The following is an 18,367-nucleotide window of genomic DNA, read 5'->3' on the forward strand; positions in this document are numbered from 1 at the left end:
CACCTGGCTTAGTTAACCTAGGCCCTCTTTCAACTGGGGATAGAAATGGGGCCTAAAGACATTCTCTAGCAGCTGTCGACCCAATGCTATGAATGTTATATTTACAGTCAATAAGTCTCACCAACCAAAGCTGTTTGTTTCTTACGTTTTGGCCAAATTGTGTCATGTTAGGGCCATGGCCAATGACCAACAGCAACTGCCAATGGGTCAATTCTCTTTAATTCTCTAAAGTTCTAAGATGGAAAAGACCTGACCCCTTCTCTTAGAATCACAGTCTATTACGGAAAGACAGATAGACAAATAGTGCATAAAAATAGCCAACGCTGGGCAGCCCGGGTGGCCCAGCGGTTTAGCGCTGCCTTCAGCCCAGGGTGATCCTGGAGACCCGGGGTCGAGTCTCATGTCAGGCTCCCTGCATGGAGCCTGCTTCTCCCTCTGCCTGTGTCTCTGCCTCTCTCTTTCTCTGTGTGTCTGTCATGAATAAATAAATAAAATCTTTTTAAAAAATAGCCAACACACTTTGAACTCTTTGTGCTAGATACTATATTGAATTCTATATTAACTCGTTTAATTCCCACATCAGTCCTACAAGGAAAAAAGTACTATTGTCATCTCCCTGTTTGCTACAAGGAAACTGAGTTCTAGGCAGGTAAGTCTTCTGTCAAGGTCACATACCTAGTTTGTCCACTTTGGTCCTGCCCACTCCTTATCTAAAAATGTCAATAGGACTGAGGTTGAGAAACACAATACTCCCTTTCAGCTCAATTAATCTAACTTGTGCATAATCTTCCTGCAGAAACTGCAATCAACTAACTGGATCTGCAAGACTCTCTATGAACCACACATTTAAAGAAATTAAAAATCAGACATAGGTAGCCAGAATGTTGCTTTGCAAACCTTTCCGAGGACAGTATATTCCATCTTGATCATGCCTGAACCAGCCTTTATGAACAGTTTTGGGACGGAAATGTGTCTGGATCTGAGTGCAGCCCATCTTCCACTTGGATTATTTCCTCTAAACACGTTTAAATTAGGCAATGTGGGGGACGCCTGGGTGGCTCAGAGGTTAAGCATCTGCCTTCCGCTCAGGTCATGATCCTGGAGTCCCAGGATCGAGTCCCACACCAGGTTCCCTGCATGGAGCCTGCTCCTCCCTCTGCCTATGTCTCTATCTCTCTCAGGAATAAACAAATAAAATCTTGAAAAAAAAATTAGGCAATGTGGTTTTGCAGGAGCATGTTAGCACATGTCTCCTCTGCAGTTGGGTCTACAGGCAGAGAAGGCTGCTTACAGGGAATGCCTGTTCTCTGCCCAGCGGCATCTTTTTTGGCAAGTGAGTATTCTTGACCTCACAGGGATGCCAAACAGCACTACCAGAGAAGTTAATGCCCCCAGGAGTAGCCCTTAACAAAAGATGAGTGAAGAGTTGGTGAGTAAGTTTTATTTGCTTCTTTATGCCTCGGGTGGAAATAAGCCAAGTGCCAGAGTGACTGAGTGGCCCATGGTGGGCCCTTGACGGGCTCATTCCCTTTACTATCTTATGTCCCCACTCTACCATCAGTGCTTCCTAGGCTTACATCCCAAATAAATGTCTTACCCCTGAGATCTGCATCTCAGGTTCTGCCTCTAGGGGAATACAAAAATGGAACAAATCTCAAAATAGATGAAACTATTAGATATGCACAACACACTGAAAAGTGAAGCAGAGAGAAAGGAACTTGGAGACATCCGAGTCAATACTGGTGGGAAAAAAATCTCAAAAAACTATTAATACACTCAGAGAGATCAGCAAAGATGTTGCATCCACAAAACAAGAGGATGCTATTAAAACAATGAACAATGAGAATAAGAAAATGTTCTTGGAACTTAGTGATATGACAGATGAAATGTAAAAAAAAAGAAATCAATACAAGAGCTGCAGATAAAAATCTAGTAATTCTCCATGAAAAAGAACAAAAAATAAACAGAGAAGGACAACTAGAGAAAAACCAACAAGACAGAACAAAAGTCAGCTTATTTTTCAGTTCAGTATCAATGCAGAGGTCCAGCATCCAACCAGAAGAATTTCTATGCACAGAAGCAAAGAAAAGGAAGGAGAGGAATTGTCAAATAAAAGAAGAAAATGTTCCAGAACTGGAGTTTAAGAGTCTTCAGACTACAGATCCTAGTCTACTCATTAAATGGCACTCTTAATGTCTCAGTTACTTTTTTTTAATGACACTCCTAGACCCAAAGAGATACCTTCCAATTCAGTGTTTTAAGTAATTGAATCCAAACAATAAGTACATCTTCATATCCTAAAAATTTAGCACCAGTTGGGCATTATACAACTTCTCAAAACTTGGGATCAATCATATTAGATATCGCCACCCTCATTTCCTATTCCATATTGCTTTTTGTTTTGTGTGGTACTTGTTTTTGTTTGTTTGCTTTGAAATCATAGCAACTGCAAAAAAAAAACAAAACAAAACAAAAATAAAACACAGTTTTGCAAAGATATTACATCATGGTGGAATGTAGCAATCTAATAGTGAAACTCCAGTTAATAGTTTGCCAAGTCCAAAAGATGTTCCTGCTTTCCTTGAAATTTGAAAATATTCCATGGCCCCTTTGTAAGTTCACTGGGGCACCGTATGGCCCCGTGGCACACAGTTTGGAAACCATAGCTTTAGCCTATCTGTGCCCATCAAGGGCTTAGAAAAATGATTAACAAAAATCCCATACCAAAGCCAATCACTATATATAACTCAGAATATCAGTGATAAAAAGAAAAATTTTAAATTACCAGAAAGAAAAACAGGCCACGTGTAAAAGAAAGAGAATGAAACATCTCATCGCAGAAAGACTTCGCACAGAAACTCCGAAAATGCTGGGGGAAAATGCTCATTCAGACTTATCTCACCCAAAGTATCAGTCCAGTGAGAGAACAGATTAAAGATATTTTCACTGATTTACCTTTCATACATTCTTTCTCAGGAAGCTATTGACAAACGTGCTCCAGCAAAACTACGGAGTAAAGCACAAGAGGTGACAGAGAATAGAAGAAAACAGAGCCCAGGACAGCCTGAGGAAGATGGCCATGCACCAGACCAAGAGAAAACCAGTCCACGGGGGCAGGGCAGGAAAATAAACAGAATGGATATGTGATCTGACCTGTATGAGCATTTGAAAAAGAATTATTCCTAGAAATCTGATACATCTAGTGCTGTTTTTTGGGGGAAAAAATTTAGATAGGTATATGAAAATGAAGCAAATGGCAAAAAAAGAGAAGCTCTTAGTAACTCAAGAAACCTGATCACAGAATATTCCATGGCTAGAAAATGGAAGAATATTGACATGATCACAATTTTATAAAAACTGATGGATTTAATCAATAATGGCTGAAATTGATATATGAAGTAGCAGTATATAGGCATATTATTTGAAATACTAGAATATGTATTTATATATATATTAGAATTAGAGTATATTATAATATTCCAAATATAATGTGCCTATACTGCTATTAGTATATATATTTTAATAAAAATTACTAAATCAATTAAAAATATATTCTAATATTCTAGGGGGATAGTAGAGAAGGCACTGGGCAAAGGAATGCTTTAATAAGCACATAATAGTTATTAGAATATATTTGTGTATGGTGAAAGAGAGTGGTCTAGTTTCATTCTTCTGCATGTGGATGTCCAATTTTCCCAGCACCATTTATTGAAGAGACTGTCTTTCTTCCAATGGATAGTCTTTCCTCCTTTATCGAATATTAGTTGCCCATAAAGTTCAGGGTCCACTTCTGGATTCTCTACTCTGTTCCACTGATCTATGTGTCTGTTTTTGTGCCAGTACCACACTGTCTTGATGACCACAGCTTATTTTAATAAAAATAAGTTATTAGTTAAAACATATATTCTAATATTCTGGGAGACAAAGAGAAGATATTGGGGAAGGGTGGGCAAAGGAATGCTACAAGCATATATTATTCTGACTAGGACAAATTCGAAACATAAAGTAGAGAACAGAGGACAATATGTGGCCATTGCAAGCAAAAAAGAAAAATCATTAACCTTGATTTTTGTTGCAGATAAAAAGCTTTCAGACAAAAACATTGGAAATACAGTAGTATCCCAAATAGCCAAGTAATTACCTATATTTTAAACTTCACTTTGCTTATGTAACCCTACCATACAAGTCACCTCTTCGGGAAGGCATTCCTTTGCCCGCCAGGTATCCTTAGAATCTTTAGCTACTCCATAAGTTCTGCTACTTAAGCAAAATGCTTGTTAAACATTTAAGTAACATAAATTATTTTTATTAGAGAATATAGTTGCAATTTATATAAATGTGATTTATTATTCCACACTGGTCTCCCTCCAGAATGTTCGATTTCAGAAAAAGAATTTCATCTCATTCCCCTGTGGATTTTTCCTCCAATCTACTGACAAGCCACCACCTTACAAACATTACAAGAAAAATTATTTTAATAACTAGTTGTGTAACTATGACACACCATATGTCATCAATCTAAACTGCCCATTTTTTTTTTCACATTTTATCATTTCTGATTTAAGGAATGTGCCTTCACATTGCTGGAGGCCCAGATGGAAGCTGAGTTCTTGCAGACAGAATTTACAACTACTCCTATCATTCATCAGGGGCCCTCTCAATCTGAATCCACTTTACATTATCTGCCTACGTATTTTTTTTAACTTACACTGACACTGTACGGTCAGACTTCAATATTTATCAGAACCAACTTGCAATTCAAAATCTTAGTGGACATATTTTTTCTTCCTTCTACCAAAGTCAAATCTCAGATGTGTTAGTTCCTTTGTTGTCCCTTCCTGTGTGATAAGTTTTTCACTTATCCCTATATGGAAGGAATGGCCCCTGACATTACAACTTTAAGCAGGCATCCTATTAGACACCTCATCTTAGACATTACTTTTTTCTTTTTCAAGGGCACATAAACAATGATATATCTTCCACTGGGTTGTCCCTGGGATTCCATTAAATACAGTATTAAATAAAAGAATAAAAACTACAGTATAATGCTGGCTTAGTAACAGTTATATAGATATTTCACATTTGTAACAAAAGAAACATTTGGGCTTCTTTTGGCTAAGAAGACCCCCACATCTCTATAAGTAAGCACTAGACAATTTTTGAAAGAATTTTGAATTTTGCTGTGTAGCTTAAATCTGTACTTGCCCACTTTCCCTTTACAAAACACTTTTCTGCATGTTCCTGCATATCAGCATTTTAAGACAAAGTTCACATTTGCCCACCAAAAACCACAGCAGCCTACGCTGTGATTTGGTTGATGGAAAATATCTGACGTTACTAAGAATCATCAATGAAGTATGCCCTTTGTAGGATCATAATTCACCTCTACAAGGCAAACCAACTCTCCCATGCCATCAGTTGCACCCTTCAGTTCCCGAACATGGCAAATCTCAAACTGTCCTTTGTGTCACCCAAAAGACTTTAGATCACATATGAAATGACCCCATCATTTCACTTATATGCTTGAACCCTCTATCTGCAAATAGTACTTAGCTAAGCATGCAACATGACATATTTTATAGTTAGTAAATATTTAGTGCTTACTACACTCCAGGCAATGAGCTAACCACTTTACAATGAGCTAACTTTTGCCCTTCACAATGAACCTACTGATTAAGAAATTGAGGCTTGTAGGTAAGTAACCTGCGCAAGCTCACACAGCTAGAAAGAGGTAGAGTGAGAATTTAAGCCTAGATTGGGTAAATCCAAGACCCACTCTCTAAACCACTGCATGATACAGCTTTGAGAAAAGATACAGATGCAATGAAACACGGGGACACCTGCACCCCGATGTTTCTAGCAGCAATGTCCACAATAGCCAAACTGTGGAAGGAGCCTCGGTGTCCATAGAAAGATGAATGGATAAAGAAGATGTGGTTTATGTATACAATGGAATATTACTCAGCCATTAGAAATGACAAATATCCACCATTTGCTTTGACGTGGATGGAACTGGAGGGTATTATGCTGAGTGAAATAAGTCAATCAGAGAAGGACAAACATTATATGGTCTCATTCATTTGGGGAATATAAATAATAGTGAAAGGGAATAGAGGGGAAGGGAGAAGAAATGGGTAGGAAATATCAGAAAGGGAGACAGAACATGGAAGACTCCTAACTCTGGGAAACGAACTAGGGGTGGTGGAAGGGGAGGAGGGCAGGGGGTGGGGGTGACTGGGTGGCGGGCACTGAGGGGGGCACTTGACGGGATGAGCACTGGGTGTTATTCTGTATGTTGGTAAATTGAACACCAATAAAAAATAAATTTATTATTTTTTTTAAAAAAGAATCTGTAACAAAAGGAAACAAGGCTGGTTTGAAGAGCAAGCTTCTTGAATGGGGTATGCCAACTGCAGTAACACTTAGCACCCAGTCATCAAATTTGAGATGGAGCTCCCTGCATTCATCAACACGCTAAGAATGATGCTTCAAATCACAGGGAGGAGAAGTAGTTTTAAAAAGCACTAAACAAGTATGGGTCATCATCCTGATTTCCTTAATAATCACTCTTGAGTGTGAACTTTTCCATCTTGTCTATCCCGCTGTGGGAGTGGGGCTCATTTGCATGAGTCTGTTAGGACATTGACTTCGTAGTGTGTGTTGCATATTTTCTCTTAAGTCGCAATCTGCAGGCCAGAGCTAAAGGCAAGCTATTATTATAGATCAAAGCCGGTGAAGTGGGTAATGAGGTTTGGTATATAAAACACTTGGTATAAATGCAGGGGAAATTCTGGCTTTTCTTTAACATTAACTGCTTTGAAATGCATCATTTGCAAGAGAACTCTTAGTAGGCCACTAGCTGCCAGAGAATAATTTCCCTTCACCAAACAGACCAGTGGTAGCTTCGGCTGGATGCCTTTCACAAATGTGGAGCCGTGTGCAGTGAGTTATTTTTAATACATACTCCATGGGGTGAGTGTTACAATGCACCGCGGAATGTGAAGAGCATCACCCACCACAGCAGAAACTCGGAATTGAAGGACACTTCTGATCAGCTTCACGTAAGGAACAGGGTCTGAATTTTCAGGTTGCTACACAAGCTTTAAGAAAAAAACAATTAAAATATCTAAGCAGACAGTTTTCATCTTCCCAGGTAGAAAGTGTTCTTACATATTCCGACTGGTAGGTCCCTGAGCCACAGGGGAGCAAAGGAAAGGTGGTTATAAATATAACATTAAAAGGATAATTACATTTTCCAATAACTTTTAAAATTATGTCTGGCTCCTCTTTTGCCTTTCAGGACTGGTCTATGTTAAGTAAATGCTTTCCAGGTCTCTAAAGTGACTTCTGTAGTCTTCTTTTGGACAGACCAAGATATAGTTTTCATTATCGATGCTAAATGTGTATGATTACCGCAGTCCAATGGCATGAGTGCTGGAGGATGGAAGTCATCAGAAAAGGTCACTCAGGCCTCAAATTGCTTTCCCTCTTCCCTTCCTTCCTTCCTTGTTGTCTTTCCTTCCTTCCTCCCACTCTTACTCCCCCCACTCACTCTCCCCTTCCCTTCTTCCTCCCTTCTGTCTACCCCTCTATTTTTTCCTTCCTAAAACATTTTAATTTTTTAAAAGATTTTATTTATTTATTCATGAGCGACACAGAGACAGAGAGAGAGAGACAGAGGCAGAGACACAGGCAGAGGGAGAAGCAGGCTCCACGCAGGGAGCCCGATATAGGGCTCTATCTTGGGACTCCAGGATCACGCCCCCAGCTGAAGGCAGACGCTCAACCACTGAGCCACCCGAGCATCCTCGCTAAGACATTTTAAAATCAGTCTACTATATGCCGGTACTATGCTATATAGGCTGGGGTAAAAATCATGCCACTTGTATGACTAATCTCAAGAACTTTATGATCAGCCTCAAATGCCCTACTTCTTTAATAACTTGTCAACTCCCTGAAATCAGAGGCCATGCCTTCTACCTCTCAGACTCTGTTTTGTCCTCTCTACATGTCTGGAGTTTGTGTAGTATGCAGCAGCAAGAGCTTGATGGGTGTTAGATAATCTGACATCCACCTCCCTCATTTACAAGGTAACTTCGGACCAGTCACCCCATCTCTGGCACTTCTATTGCCTCCGATACAAAAGGGGGACCACTACACCAGTCCAATCATCTGCAGAGGGTTGACCTGATGACAAAATCATAATGCGGGTGAAGCCACTTTTACAAACCTACGCCTTGCTGGGAAGGGTGCTCCTAAGCGTAACTCAGGGTCAAGTGTCTGAACATGGGTGCTGCTGCGTGTGGGCACATGAAGCTCGGTCACTTCACCAGAGCCTGGCCCACTTCACACTTCTTCAAATGTGAAACTTAGCATGACATTTTCCTGCTTATAACACTTCCCCCTGAGCATGAAATCAAATTCTATAATAAAGCCTAGAAGCCTCAGTTCCTGCTCCATTCTCTGGTTTCTCTCTTTTTTCTTTATCCATGCTCCTTAGCAAGCAAGCCACGTTCCTCCCACCCAGCCACACCGAGCTACAGCAGATAGCCAAGCTCTTTGTTGGGCTGCCTTGTGACCTCTGCCTTCTATAGCCCTGACCAAGAATGGGCCAGACGCTCTTCCCAGAGGCTCCCCCAGCATCCCTTGATGTAGCACTTTCCACTCCATGCTGTAGCTGCCTGCATAGTGCTTATCTGCATCTGTCACTATAATATTGTTTCTCAAGGGCAATGCCCTTGTGGTATGTGGCACATAGAAAACACTCAGTTAAGTTACTTAGACAGATAAATAAATGAATGAATGAGGAACTCCTTTGCCACGTGGCAGGTATGACTGTTTACTGTAGTAGTAGAGGATATTCTTAAAGAATTCTCTAGGAACTCTGTACCATGACCACATCAGCAAACTAAATGTAATAGGCAGAAAAATGCCCCCTACCGCCATGCTCAAGATGCACAGTCTAGACTCCAAGTGTAGGTTACCTTGCATGGCAAAGAGGAATCAGAGTTGCAAAGTGAATTAAGGTTGCTAATCAGAGAAGTTATAATTTAAAATATGTTTAAAATAGGGAAATTATCCTGGATTATATAGATATGACTGAGGTAGTCACAAGGCCTTAAAAATGCAAGAAGGAAGCAGAAGAGAGGTTGGAGTGTTTGGATGTGACAAAGACTCAAGTTGCTACCACAGGCTTAAAAGTGTGCAAGAGTCATCAGCCAAAGCATTTGAGTGGTCTCCAGAAGATTCTGGAAAAAGCAAGGGAACAGATTCTCTTTTAGGGCCTCCAGAAAGGAATGCAGCACTGTGGACACACTGATGTTAGCTCCATGAGCTCTGCATCAGAGCTTCTGACTTTAAAAAACTGTAAGACAGGGACACCTGGGTGGCTCAGAGGTCGAGCGTCTGCCCTCGGCTCAGGGCTGATCCCAAGATCCGAGATTGAGTCCCACATGGGGCTCCCTGCGAGGAGCCTGCTTCTCCTTCTGCCTATGTCTCTGCCTCTCTCTGTGTGTCTCTCATTAATAAATAAAGAAATCTTAAAAAAAAAACTGTAAGATTATAAATCTGTGTTTTAATTTACTAAGGTTTTGGGTAATTCGTTAGAGTAGCAACAGAAAACGAATATGCCAGACAAGAAAGCAGAAGACCTGAATAGGACAAATCATGGGACCTCCTGGAGCTTCACTCTTCTAATCAACAAACTGAGGATACACGTCCCTGATCTGCTTCTCACATCAGGCTGTTTATGAGGGCCCAAAGTGATAAGGTCTGTGTTTGGATCTCAGCATCGGAACTTGCTCACTGTGCTTCTTTGGCAAGTGACTGACTTCAATGATCCGTGCCTTGGTCTTCTCATCTGTAAATAGTACTGGGTCATTGTGAGAATCCAGTGATTCAGTCCACGTAAAGTGCTTAGAACAGCATCTGGTGTGATGCAAGTATTACATAAATGCTAGCTTTTACTACATATGTAAAGAGTCTGCAAAAGGTCAGGTACTGCCGAGTCCTGGAGGGGGTATCTCCCAAGACCCCCACTGGATGCATGACTGAAACCACAGACAGTATTGAACCCTATATATACTGTCTTTTCCCTATACATACACACCTATGATAAGGTTTTATTTATAAATTAGGCACAGTCAGACATTATCAACAATAATAAAATAGGACAATTATAACAATATACTGTCATAAAAGTTACGTGAATGTGGCCTTTCTCTCTCTCAAAATATCTTATCGTCCTATACTCGCCCTTCCTGTGATGATGGCAGATGATAACATGCCTACATGATGAGATGAAGCGAGGGGAATGACGTAGGTGTTGTGACACAGTGTTAGGCTACTACTTTCTCATGATTTGTCAGAGGATCATCTGCTTCCAGACTGTGGTGTGCCTCGGGAAACTGAAACCGTGGAAAGCAAAACCCCGGATAAGGGGGACTACTGTATAAAGTGGTATAGCAGAATCAGTATTCTTTTTTTTTTTTTAAGATCTTTTTATTTATTTTAGAGAGAGAGAGCGCGCGCGCACACACACACACACACACACACACACAAGCAGGAGGAACAGAGAGAGAAGGAGAGAGAATTTGAAGCAGACTAAGCTAAGCCCAGAGCCTGATGCGGGGCTGGATCTCACGAATCTGAGATCACCACCAGAGTAGAAACCAAGAGTTGGACGCTTAACGGACTGTGCCACCCAGGCACACCCAGAATCAGCATTCTTATGGAATGCTCGTTCTCAAGAGGGTGGAGGTTCAATACAGCCCCTTCTCAGTAGCAGTTCTGATATTTATGGAGGCATTTTAGAGGCTAAGGCCAGTAGCAGGGGCATCCTCCTAGCATTTAGTGATAGGAGCCAGAGATGCTGGACATCTTGCAACATCTGAGGCAGCCCTTCAAAGTGCAAGAGTTTTCCAGATCCCAAATGATACCACATACCCCCACCCATCTTCAGTTTTGGCTATTCATTGCTGGTGATTTTACATACAGGTACTAGCGTCTACCTCCTTCGTTATGACCCCTGGTGTAGTTGTACTATGCATTTATCAACTGAAACTTTTTAAAAATAATTTACTCTTTTGCCCATTTTATTAATGTTAATAATAATATAATACTAGGACATTATGTTGATTTTTAAGTTTAATCTACAATTAAGCTGTATTATTTATGACATCTGTTTCATAAAAATAAAGGGGGTATTAGAAAGATTTGTTATGAAAAGTGTGTTGGATCTGAATTTATAGGATGTGAAGTGCAATTAGGTTTAGAGATGGCTTAACCTAGCTCCCTGGCTTCACAATGAAAAAAAAATCAAGGTCCAACAAGGCAAAAGCATCTTGCGAAAAAAGCAACTGCTACTTAAAATATAAGAGCCCAAGTTTCAAGACTCTGAATTTCAGAGTTCTTGGGTATTCTTTAAAAATCTGTACATCCAAGGGACACCTGGGTGGCTCGGTTGGTTAAGTGTATGCCTTCAGCTCAGGTCATGGCCCCAGGGTCCTGGGATGGAGCCCCACATCGGACTCTGCTCAGTGGGGAGCCTGCTTCTCCCTCACCCTCTCCCCTCCACTCATGCTCTCTCTCACTCCTTCTCTCTCAAAAAATAAATAAAATCTTTAGAAAAAAAAGAATTCTGTACATCTTAAATAAAATAAGATTCTTTACAGTACAAAGTCTTGTCCAATCTTGAAATTTCATGCCAATGAAAGCGCTGCCTCTGCCTTGTACCCCATCTCCCTGTCCTGCCAGTCCTCCTTCTACCACTAAAGGAAGGAATTGTGCAAGTGACATTTTAGATGATCTCAACAGCCAAGCATTCCTGGGAGCAGTACTGGGGGAGGAGCTTTGATGGACAGGGTTCCTGTCAACAACAGTCTCTGACTTCTTTGAATCTCCACTTCTTCTGGTCCAGTTCCATAGGATACCTTCTTGGACCCAAATATGATGGCGTTCACCACTCATCCCCTTACCTTCCATACCCCAATATGAATCTTCCAGAATTCTGAGCTCTTCAATCTGAACAAAGTTATGGGGAAACTAATTTTATTGTTTCAGCTACAAAAAGGCTAAAAGATTCCAAATTACTATTTTGCTACCAATCTAAGGGCAAAAACTTCATCCCTACCCTGGCCCCGGACTACCAGGGATATTTACACAGTTGCACCCAGGTCAACTTCACAGGGTGCCATTCACATTGTACTCTATGTACACGGTGTCCCCTGGAGTTACGGGGTCCAATATCTCCATGGCTGAATGCAAGGGGTCCCTGCTTCTACTCCCCCAAATGGGAAAGGAGTACATCATGTGAAGACGTCTAATCTTAACTTTGACGAATATCTGGTTAAACACGGACTTCACTGGCCCAGTGCGTTCACCCTTTATTTTCATCTTGAATTACAAGGTAAAGCTCCTTGCTGGCCACGTGTTTCAATGACAGAGACCCTGCCTCACCGTGAAGTTGGATCATTATGGCAGCAGCTCCCTTCTGATAGCCAGACACTCAAGCATCAAGGTTTTTAGACTCAATCCTCCTTCCTGTCCCTCCCTTTTGAGCAGCCCACACAATTGCTTTTCCTCCTCAAGGCTGTCCCAAGCCCTTCAGCATATTTGAGAAGTGGGGAAGAACATCGGGAACCCAACAACTGAAGAAGCTTCAACTGACTTAAGCACACAGTTGAAGGAGAGGCTCAGAGTATCAATTTCACCTAGAAGTTACTACAAGGATGAGCTTTTAAGTCACAAAGATGAGCTCTTAGGTCAGACCTGGAAGCCTCCTCCCTAGGTTTCTTTGAGCAACTAACTGGCTGTCTGTAAACTTGTTTCCCCATCAGTAAAATGAACAGTACTAGCCTCATAGAGTTATTAAAAGTGTAACGAACAAATGCAAGTAAAGCCTGGCATATAGAAGTGCTCAAGAAATGTCAGCTGCTGTAATGATTCCCTTCTCAGAGAGGAATGGTCTCCTAACATTACAGTTACATAATAATAAAAAAAATTGGACTTGGGCTGCCCAGGTGACTCAGTGGTCCAGTGTCGCCTTCAGCCCAGGGTGTGATCCTGGAGACCCTGGATCAAGTCCCACGTCGGGCTCCCTGCGTGGAGCCTGCTTCTGCCTCTGCCCGTGTCTCTGCCTCTCTCTCTCTCTTTGTGTCTCTCATGAATAAATAAATAAAATCTTTTTTTAAAATTTAGACTAAAAATACGAAATATAAACTCTAGTACAGTATGAGGTAAGGACTCTCCCCTGGGAGAGGGAATTTCATCTTCATTTCATATAGCATAACTAATCACAGCAGCCATTTGATACGCATCCTGTTTTCCTTTTGCATTTAGACTCTCTTCCATACAGAGGCCCTACAAAGTAAGAATGTCCAGCAGAAGTTTCTTTATTCTCATTTTTCAGAAGACACTGAGGCTCAAGGAGGTTAATCCTGTCACAGGCTCTGTAACTAGAACGCAGGCTTGGAAACTTGCTGTTCAGCTTTTCATTTCAGGGGGTTCCACTAGCAGCGGTATGGACTCTCCACTAGGGGGCGCGTGTCATTACATGGGGTGCGTATTGGCTGAAATTGAGGGATTAAGCTGCATGGGCCAGCTCAAAAAACAAACCAACCAAAAAACAAAACAAAACAAAACAAAAAAAAAAAAACCACCCCCAAAGCAAAAAAGCAATCTAAAAACTGTGTACTCTCCATATAAACATATTTTTAAAACATCTCCCTAAGCCTCTCGTCCCAGCAGATTACATCTATAAAATCATTCCCATGCAGAAATTCGGCAATCAAGAATGCATTTGAGAATACCGGCAAGTAGGTGTGTGATTTTGAAAAGCCCTTCCGGTGGTACTGACATGCCCCTTCAGTAGGGAATCCATGCACTACTATAAGCTACAAAGAGAGGACGTGTGATATTTGCTTTGATGGTGTATGATCACTCCTACTGCACGCACTCAGGACCAACACTTCAACTCAGAGCAAGAGACATTGTTTTGAGTGGGGCCTCTACTGGCTTCTCTCATTTGCAGTCGATCTCTGAAAACTCTGGCTGGGAATAAGACTGCTGCCCCCAAGCCCAGGTGGCTCATTTCCAGGAGGCCCACAGGCCTCCCCGCAGAGGTCCTGCCCGTAACACAGGATGGCGTGTTGCAAGAATGTCACATCAGAGGTTTTTACAAAACTCACTCTTAGGTTGCTGCATCCGTAAAGTCACATAACTGTCTGATTCCTTTTAAATTTATTTTCAACTGCAGGGAGTCACCTTTCCTTCCTCTTTTTTTGGGTGAGAGATTTTTTTTTTCATCTCTTTGCTAAGTTATTATTCATTAAATTGAAACCAAAGAGAAGAAAAGACATAATGAAGGACATAAAAGACATAACGAATTGAAAGAGAAATGGCCTGCCTTTTGTCCCCCCTGAGAGTTTATAGCAAATATTGCAAGCGAAGCAGGCGCCTAGCAGTTTATAGTCCAAACTAAACTTGCCGCAGATCCCACCTGCCTCTTGTCACACAAACCAACACACACACTCGAGTCAAGAAAACTTTTTTCTGTTTACTTATGTTAATCATCAAGCCAAAGCAAATAGCCTTCCACTTTCTGGATCCAGGGTAGCTATTAAATATGAAGACATCACAAATCCTCTAGATAAATAAAAGTGTGTGGGGGAGGACCCTATGTATTCTAGGCAGGAGCTGGACGATCGTGTACCAGAGAGTTGCATCAGCTGTCACATGTAACAAAGCTGGTTTTCCAACTTTGAACTTTCTCGGTTTCACACACCAGCACCACATCTGGTGAGCAGGAAATTGACTTTAAGTCCTCAATTTCGGATTTAAATCAACCACCAGTTTACAAGATCTGGGTTGAAATACTGTGCGACCATGGCTATGGGCTCATTTATTTATTCACTTGTCATGCATATCCTTGAGCCCTGAAACTCAAGGGAGATGACCCATAACTAAATAAAAGACCCCAGGCAACTCAATCTACAGTGAGGGGGAAGCTGAGTAAATAGGCAAAAATAATTACATGATATGTGTGCTAACTGAGGTTAGCACGAAGCAAGCCATGGGGGCAGAGAGGCAGTTACCAAGTAAGAGATACAAGATGTAGTGGGAAAGGAGAATGATTATCCACTTAATACCCTACTGCCCTTCTGCCCTCCTAACAGCACATAATCCCAAAAGGCTATAACAACTCGGCTACCTATTCCACTCCCTTGAAAAATTAGGGGATTGGGGACATAGGATCTCAAGAGAGTCCTTTCCAAGAAGCCTCCCACTCAGGGGAAACTGTTTACAAATGCGAAACTGTTTCCACGCCACTCAGGAAAAATCCCGGGACGAGGCCAGGCAGAAAAACTGCCTCAGCAACCCTCCAGCCAGAGCAGCCTGGAATCCAGACTGACCGGCCAAACACCTGGCACCAGAAGGGAACCAACTTCTGCATGAAGCTGCGGCACACTTCCCCAGCCCTTGGCACAACTCCCCCAGCGTAATAACCCGGGTTTCCAGTCTGCGAGGAGGGAAGTCCGGGAGGATGAGGGGGCTTGGGGGGCGGGGGGGTCCACGCACACGGCCACGCCTCTCCATCCTCTTTGGGGGGGACTGAATGAACCCTTTAAATCAGATCGCCCAGGCTTCTGAGAACATAGTGCCGAGGCACGAAGCTGCAGCAGAGTTGCGATTATTCATTCAGTGGGCTCTCCCCGCCGCGTGGACGGCTGCCCCGGGTTACACTCGGCCCCCACGCCTCACTCGGATTATCCGCGGGGAAACAGGACACGCGGTGCACTAAGCCTGCTCGCCCTGCCCCTTCACACACCCCTGCAGGGTCCCGGCCTGCAAGAGCTCCCGGGTTAGGGCCGCGGGGTCAGGGACCTGGGTTAGGGGCGCGGGGTCAGGGACCTGGGTTGGGGACCCGGGGGCAGGGGGGCTAAAGCTGTCCCAGCTCCCCGCCGCCGGCCCCGGGGCTGCGCGGGCACGTGGGTGGGTGCGAGGGGGTGTGTGCGCGGCCGCCGGCGGGAGCCCCTACCTTCCAGCAGCACCTCCCTGCCCGCGCGCTTCAGCGCCTGCACCGCCTCGTCGTGGGTGGCGTCCCGCAGGTCGGCCCCGTTCACCGACAGGATGGCGTCGCCCACGTACAGGGCCTGGGTCTGGTCGGCCGCCAGCCCCTTGAAGATCTTGCTGATGAGGATGGGCATCTTGTTCTCCTTGCCTCCCTTGATGCTGATGCCCAGCCCGCCCAGCTCCTGCTTCAGCACCTTCACGCCGCGCTTCTGGTTGGAGATGGCCTCGGGCACCTGCTCGGGCAGGTCGGTGAAGGCGGTGCGGACCCCGGCCGGCGAGTCGGGGGGCTGCGCGCCGCCCGCGCCCCTGCAGAACGCGCCATTGGTGGCGGTGCCCAGGCCGTTGGACGCCGCGGCGCCCTCCTCGCAGCTCAGGACCAGCGCGTCCTCGCCCAAGTTCACCAGAACTTTGTGCCAGCGGTCCCGCACCAGAACTTCCAGCGGCCCGCTCCGCGGCGCGCGGCCGCCTCCCCCGCCGCTCGGGCCCGCCGCCGCCGCCGCCGCTACCGCCATCTTTCCGGCATTCTTAAAACGCCGTGCGATTGCCAAAGGGGGGAAGAGTGGGCACGGGCTGCGGGGAGGCCGCGGGCGCGGGGCGCGGGCCGGGCGCGGGGCGCCGCTCGGGGACTTGGCACGCGCGCCCGGCGCGAGGTGGCCGCCGCCGCGCGCTCCCCCTCGCCGGATCCTGCGCGGGGTGGAGCGACCTAAAAGAAGGAGAGACACACTCAGGGGAGGGGAAAGGAGGGGAAAGAAAAAAAAAAAAAAAAAAAAAAGCCAGCTGCCAGTTGCAAACGCGCCAACGGAGGGGAGCGGCGGCGCTCGGCGCCCGGAGGGTCGGGAGGAGGAGGCGCGCCCGCGGGGAGGGCGGGGGCCCGGCGGGGCCCGGCGGCCGCTCACCTGTTCCGGCCGCTCGCGGCTCCGACCCCCGGCCCCGCCCCCTCCCCGCCCCGCGGGCGCCCACGCCGCGCCTTGGCCCGGACCCCTCGCCCTGCCTGGGGCCCGCGCTCCACGCCCCGGAGCCCGCCCCACTGTCCCTGGGTCCCGCCCCCCCCCCCCCACGCCCCAGCCGTACCCAGACCCAGACCCTCCTCGCTCCGGCTTCCGCAAACCGAGGCTTGGCTTCTCCCGCCGAGCTCTTCCTCACCTGGCTCCCCTCCGCGCCGGGGTTCCCAGGTAGACTCGGATGGAGGCCCCGGGTTCTCCGAGAGTCCAGAGGGACGGCTGTCCCGAGAGCTCAGGATGGAGCGTCAGCATAGCCCGAGGGCCCGAAACTTCCTCTCTCGAAATGCAGGCAGGACTTCTTTCCTCCGGATCCCTGGAGAGGCGCGTGTGCTGGCCGGTGGCTTTCAGCAGGTCACTGCCTGCCCCCGACCCCAGACCCCGGGACCTGACGCCTTCCCAGCTTCAACACTCCGTAGGCAATCTGCGTCTCTGTCTGGTCCCCGCCCCCACCCCACCCAGGGCCATTCCAGTTGTTTCCTGGGACTTTCTCTTTCTTCCCAAAATCCAATGTAGGAGGTCCCACCGTTTGAGAACTCGGTGGCAGTGGACTGTATCTGCAAAGTTCCCTTACTTGTTTGGACTAGTTACTAGTTACTCATTGTTCCAGGGGGACGGTATTATTATAGTTGGTCACCTTACCAGGCCAATCAAGAAATGCCAACCTAACCCCAGTCACGGCTGAACCCCCTCAGAGTGTTCCGGGTCCTTGAACCTCTGAGGTTCTCCTCCCGCCGTAATCAGGTGTCATGGGCCTCCCCACCAGTTTTAAGTCTTATCCCCCTCCCCCCAACTTTTCATCTCTCTCCCCGCTGTCTAAAATCAAAACAAAGCAAAACTCACAAGTAACCCAGCAAGGTTAGAAATCTTACCAAACACATTCCCACTGATGTGTATCACCATTGACATCACCGAACATTCTCTAACCCTTCCAGAGTGATCCACACTTTTAACTGATAATGCTTTTAAGACACAGTTGAGCCCCCAAAGGGTAGCTGGAGTTCCAGGCAGGGTCTCTGAATGAAATGAAAACATTTGGCATCTTTTTTTTTTTTTAAAGATTTTATTTGTTTATTTATTTATTTATTCATGAGAGAGAGAGAGAGACTGAGGCAGAGACACAGGCAGAGGGAGAAGCAGGCACCACGCAGGGAGCCCCATGCAGGACTCCATCCCAGGACCCCAGGATTACACCCCGGGCTGAAGGCAGGCGCTAAACCGCTGAGCCACTCAGGGATCCCCCATTTGGGCATCTTTTGAGAAGTCACTGGAGGCAGGTCAGCGGACACCAGGCAGGT

The 18,367-nt window shown here is 45.2% G+C and overlaps 1 protein-coding gene and 1 long non-coding RNA gene across 2 annotated transcripts in view; one reads left to right on the top strand and one right to left on the bottom strand.

The window, feature by feature from the left end:
* LOC106559625 overlaps positions 1–3,712 on the top strand; it is a 44,941-nt gene extending 41,229 nt beyond the window's left edge. The window contains exon 4 of the long non-coding RNA XR_005368600.1: positions 2,977–3,712. This is a non-coding gene — a long non-coding RNA (uncharacterized LOC106559625). The remainder of the gene's footprint in view (positions 1–2,976) is intronic.
* SNTB1 (syntrophin beta 1) overlaps positions 1–16,598 on the bottom strand; it is a 232,668-nt gene extending 216,070 nt beyond the window's left edge. The window contains exon 1 of the mRNA XM_038555424.1: positions 16,037–16,598. Coding sequence (XP_038411352.1) covers positions 16,037–16,583 — 547 coding nt within the window. The 5' untranslated portion in view covers positions 16,584–16,598. The remainder of the gene's footprint in view (positions 1–16,036) is intronic.
* Positions 16,599–18,367: the final 1,769 nt, after the last annotated feature.

The sequence above is a fragment of the Canis lupus genome, chromosome 13, assembly GCF_011100685.1.
Source record: "Canis lupus familiaris isolate Mischka breed German Shepherd chromosome 13, alternate assembly UU_Cfam_GSD_1.0, whole genome shotgun sequence".
Classification (NCBI taxonomy): domain Eukaryota; kingdom Metazoa; phylum Chordata; class Mammalia; order Carnivora; family Canidae; genus Canis; species Canis lupus.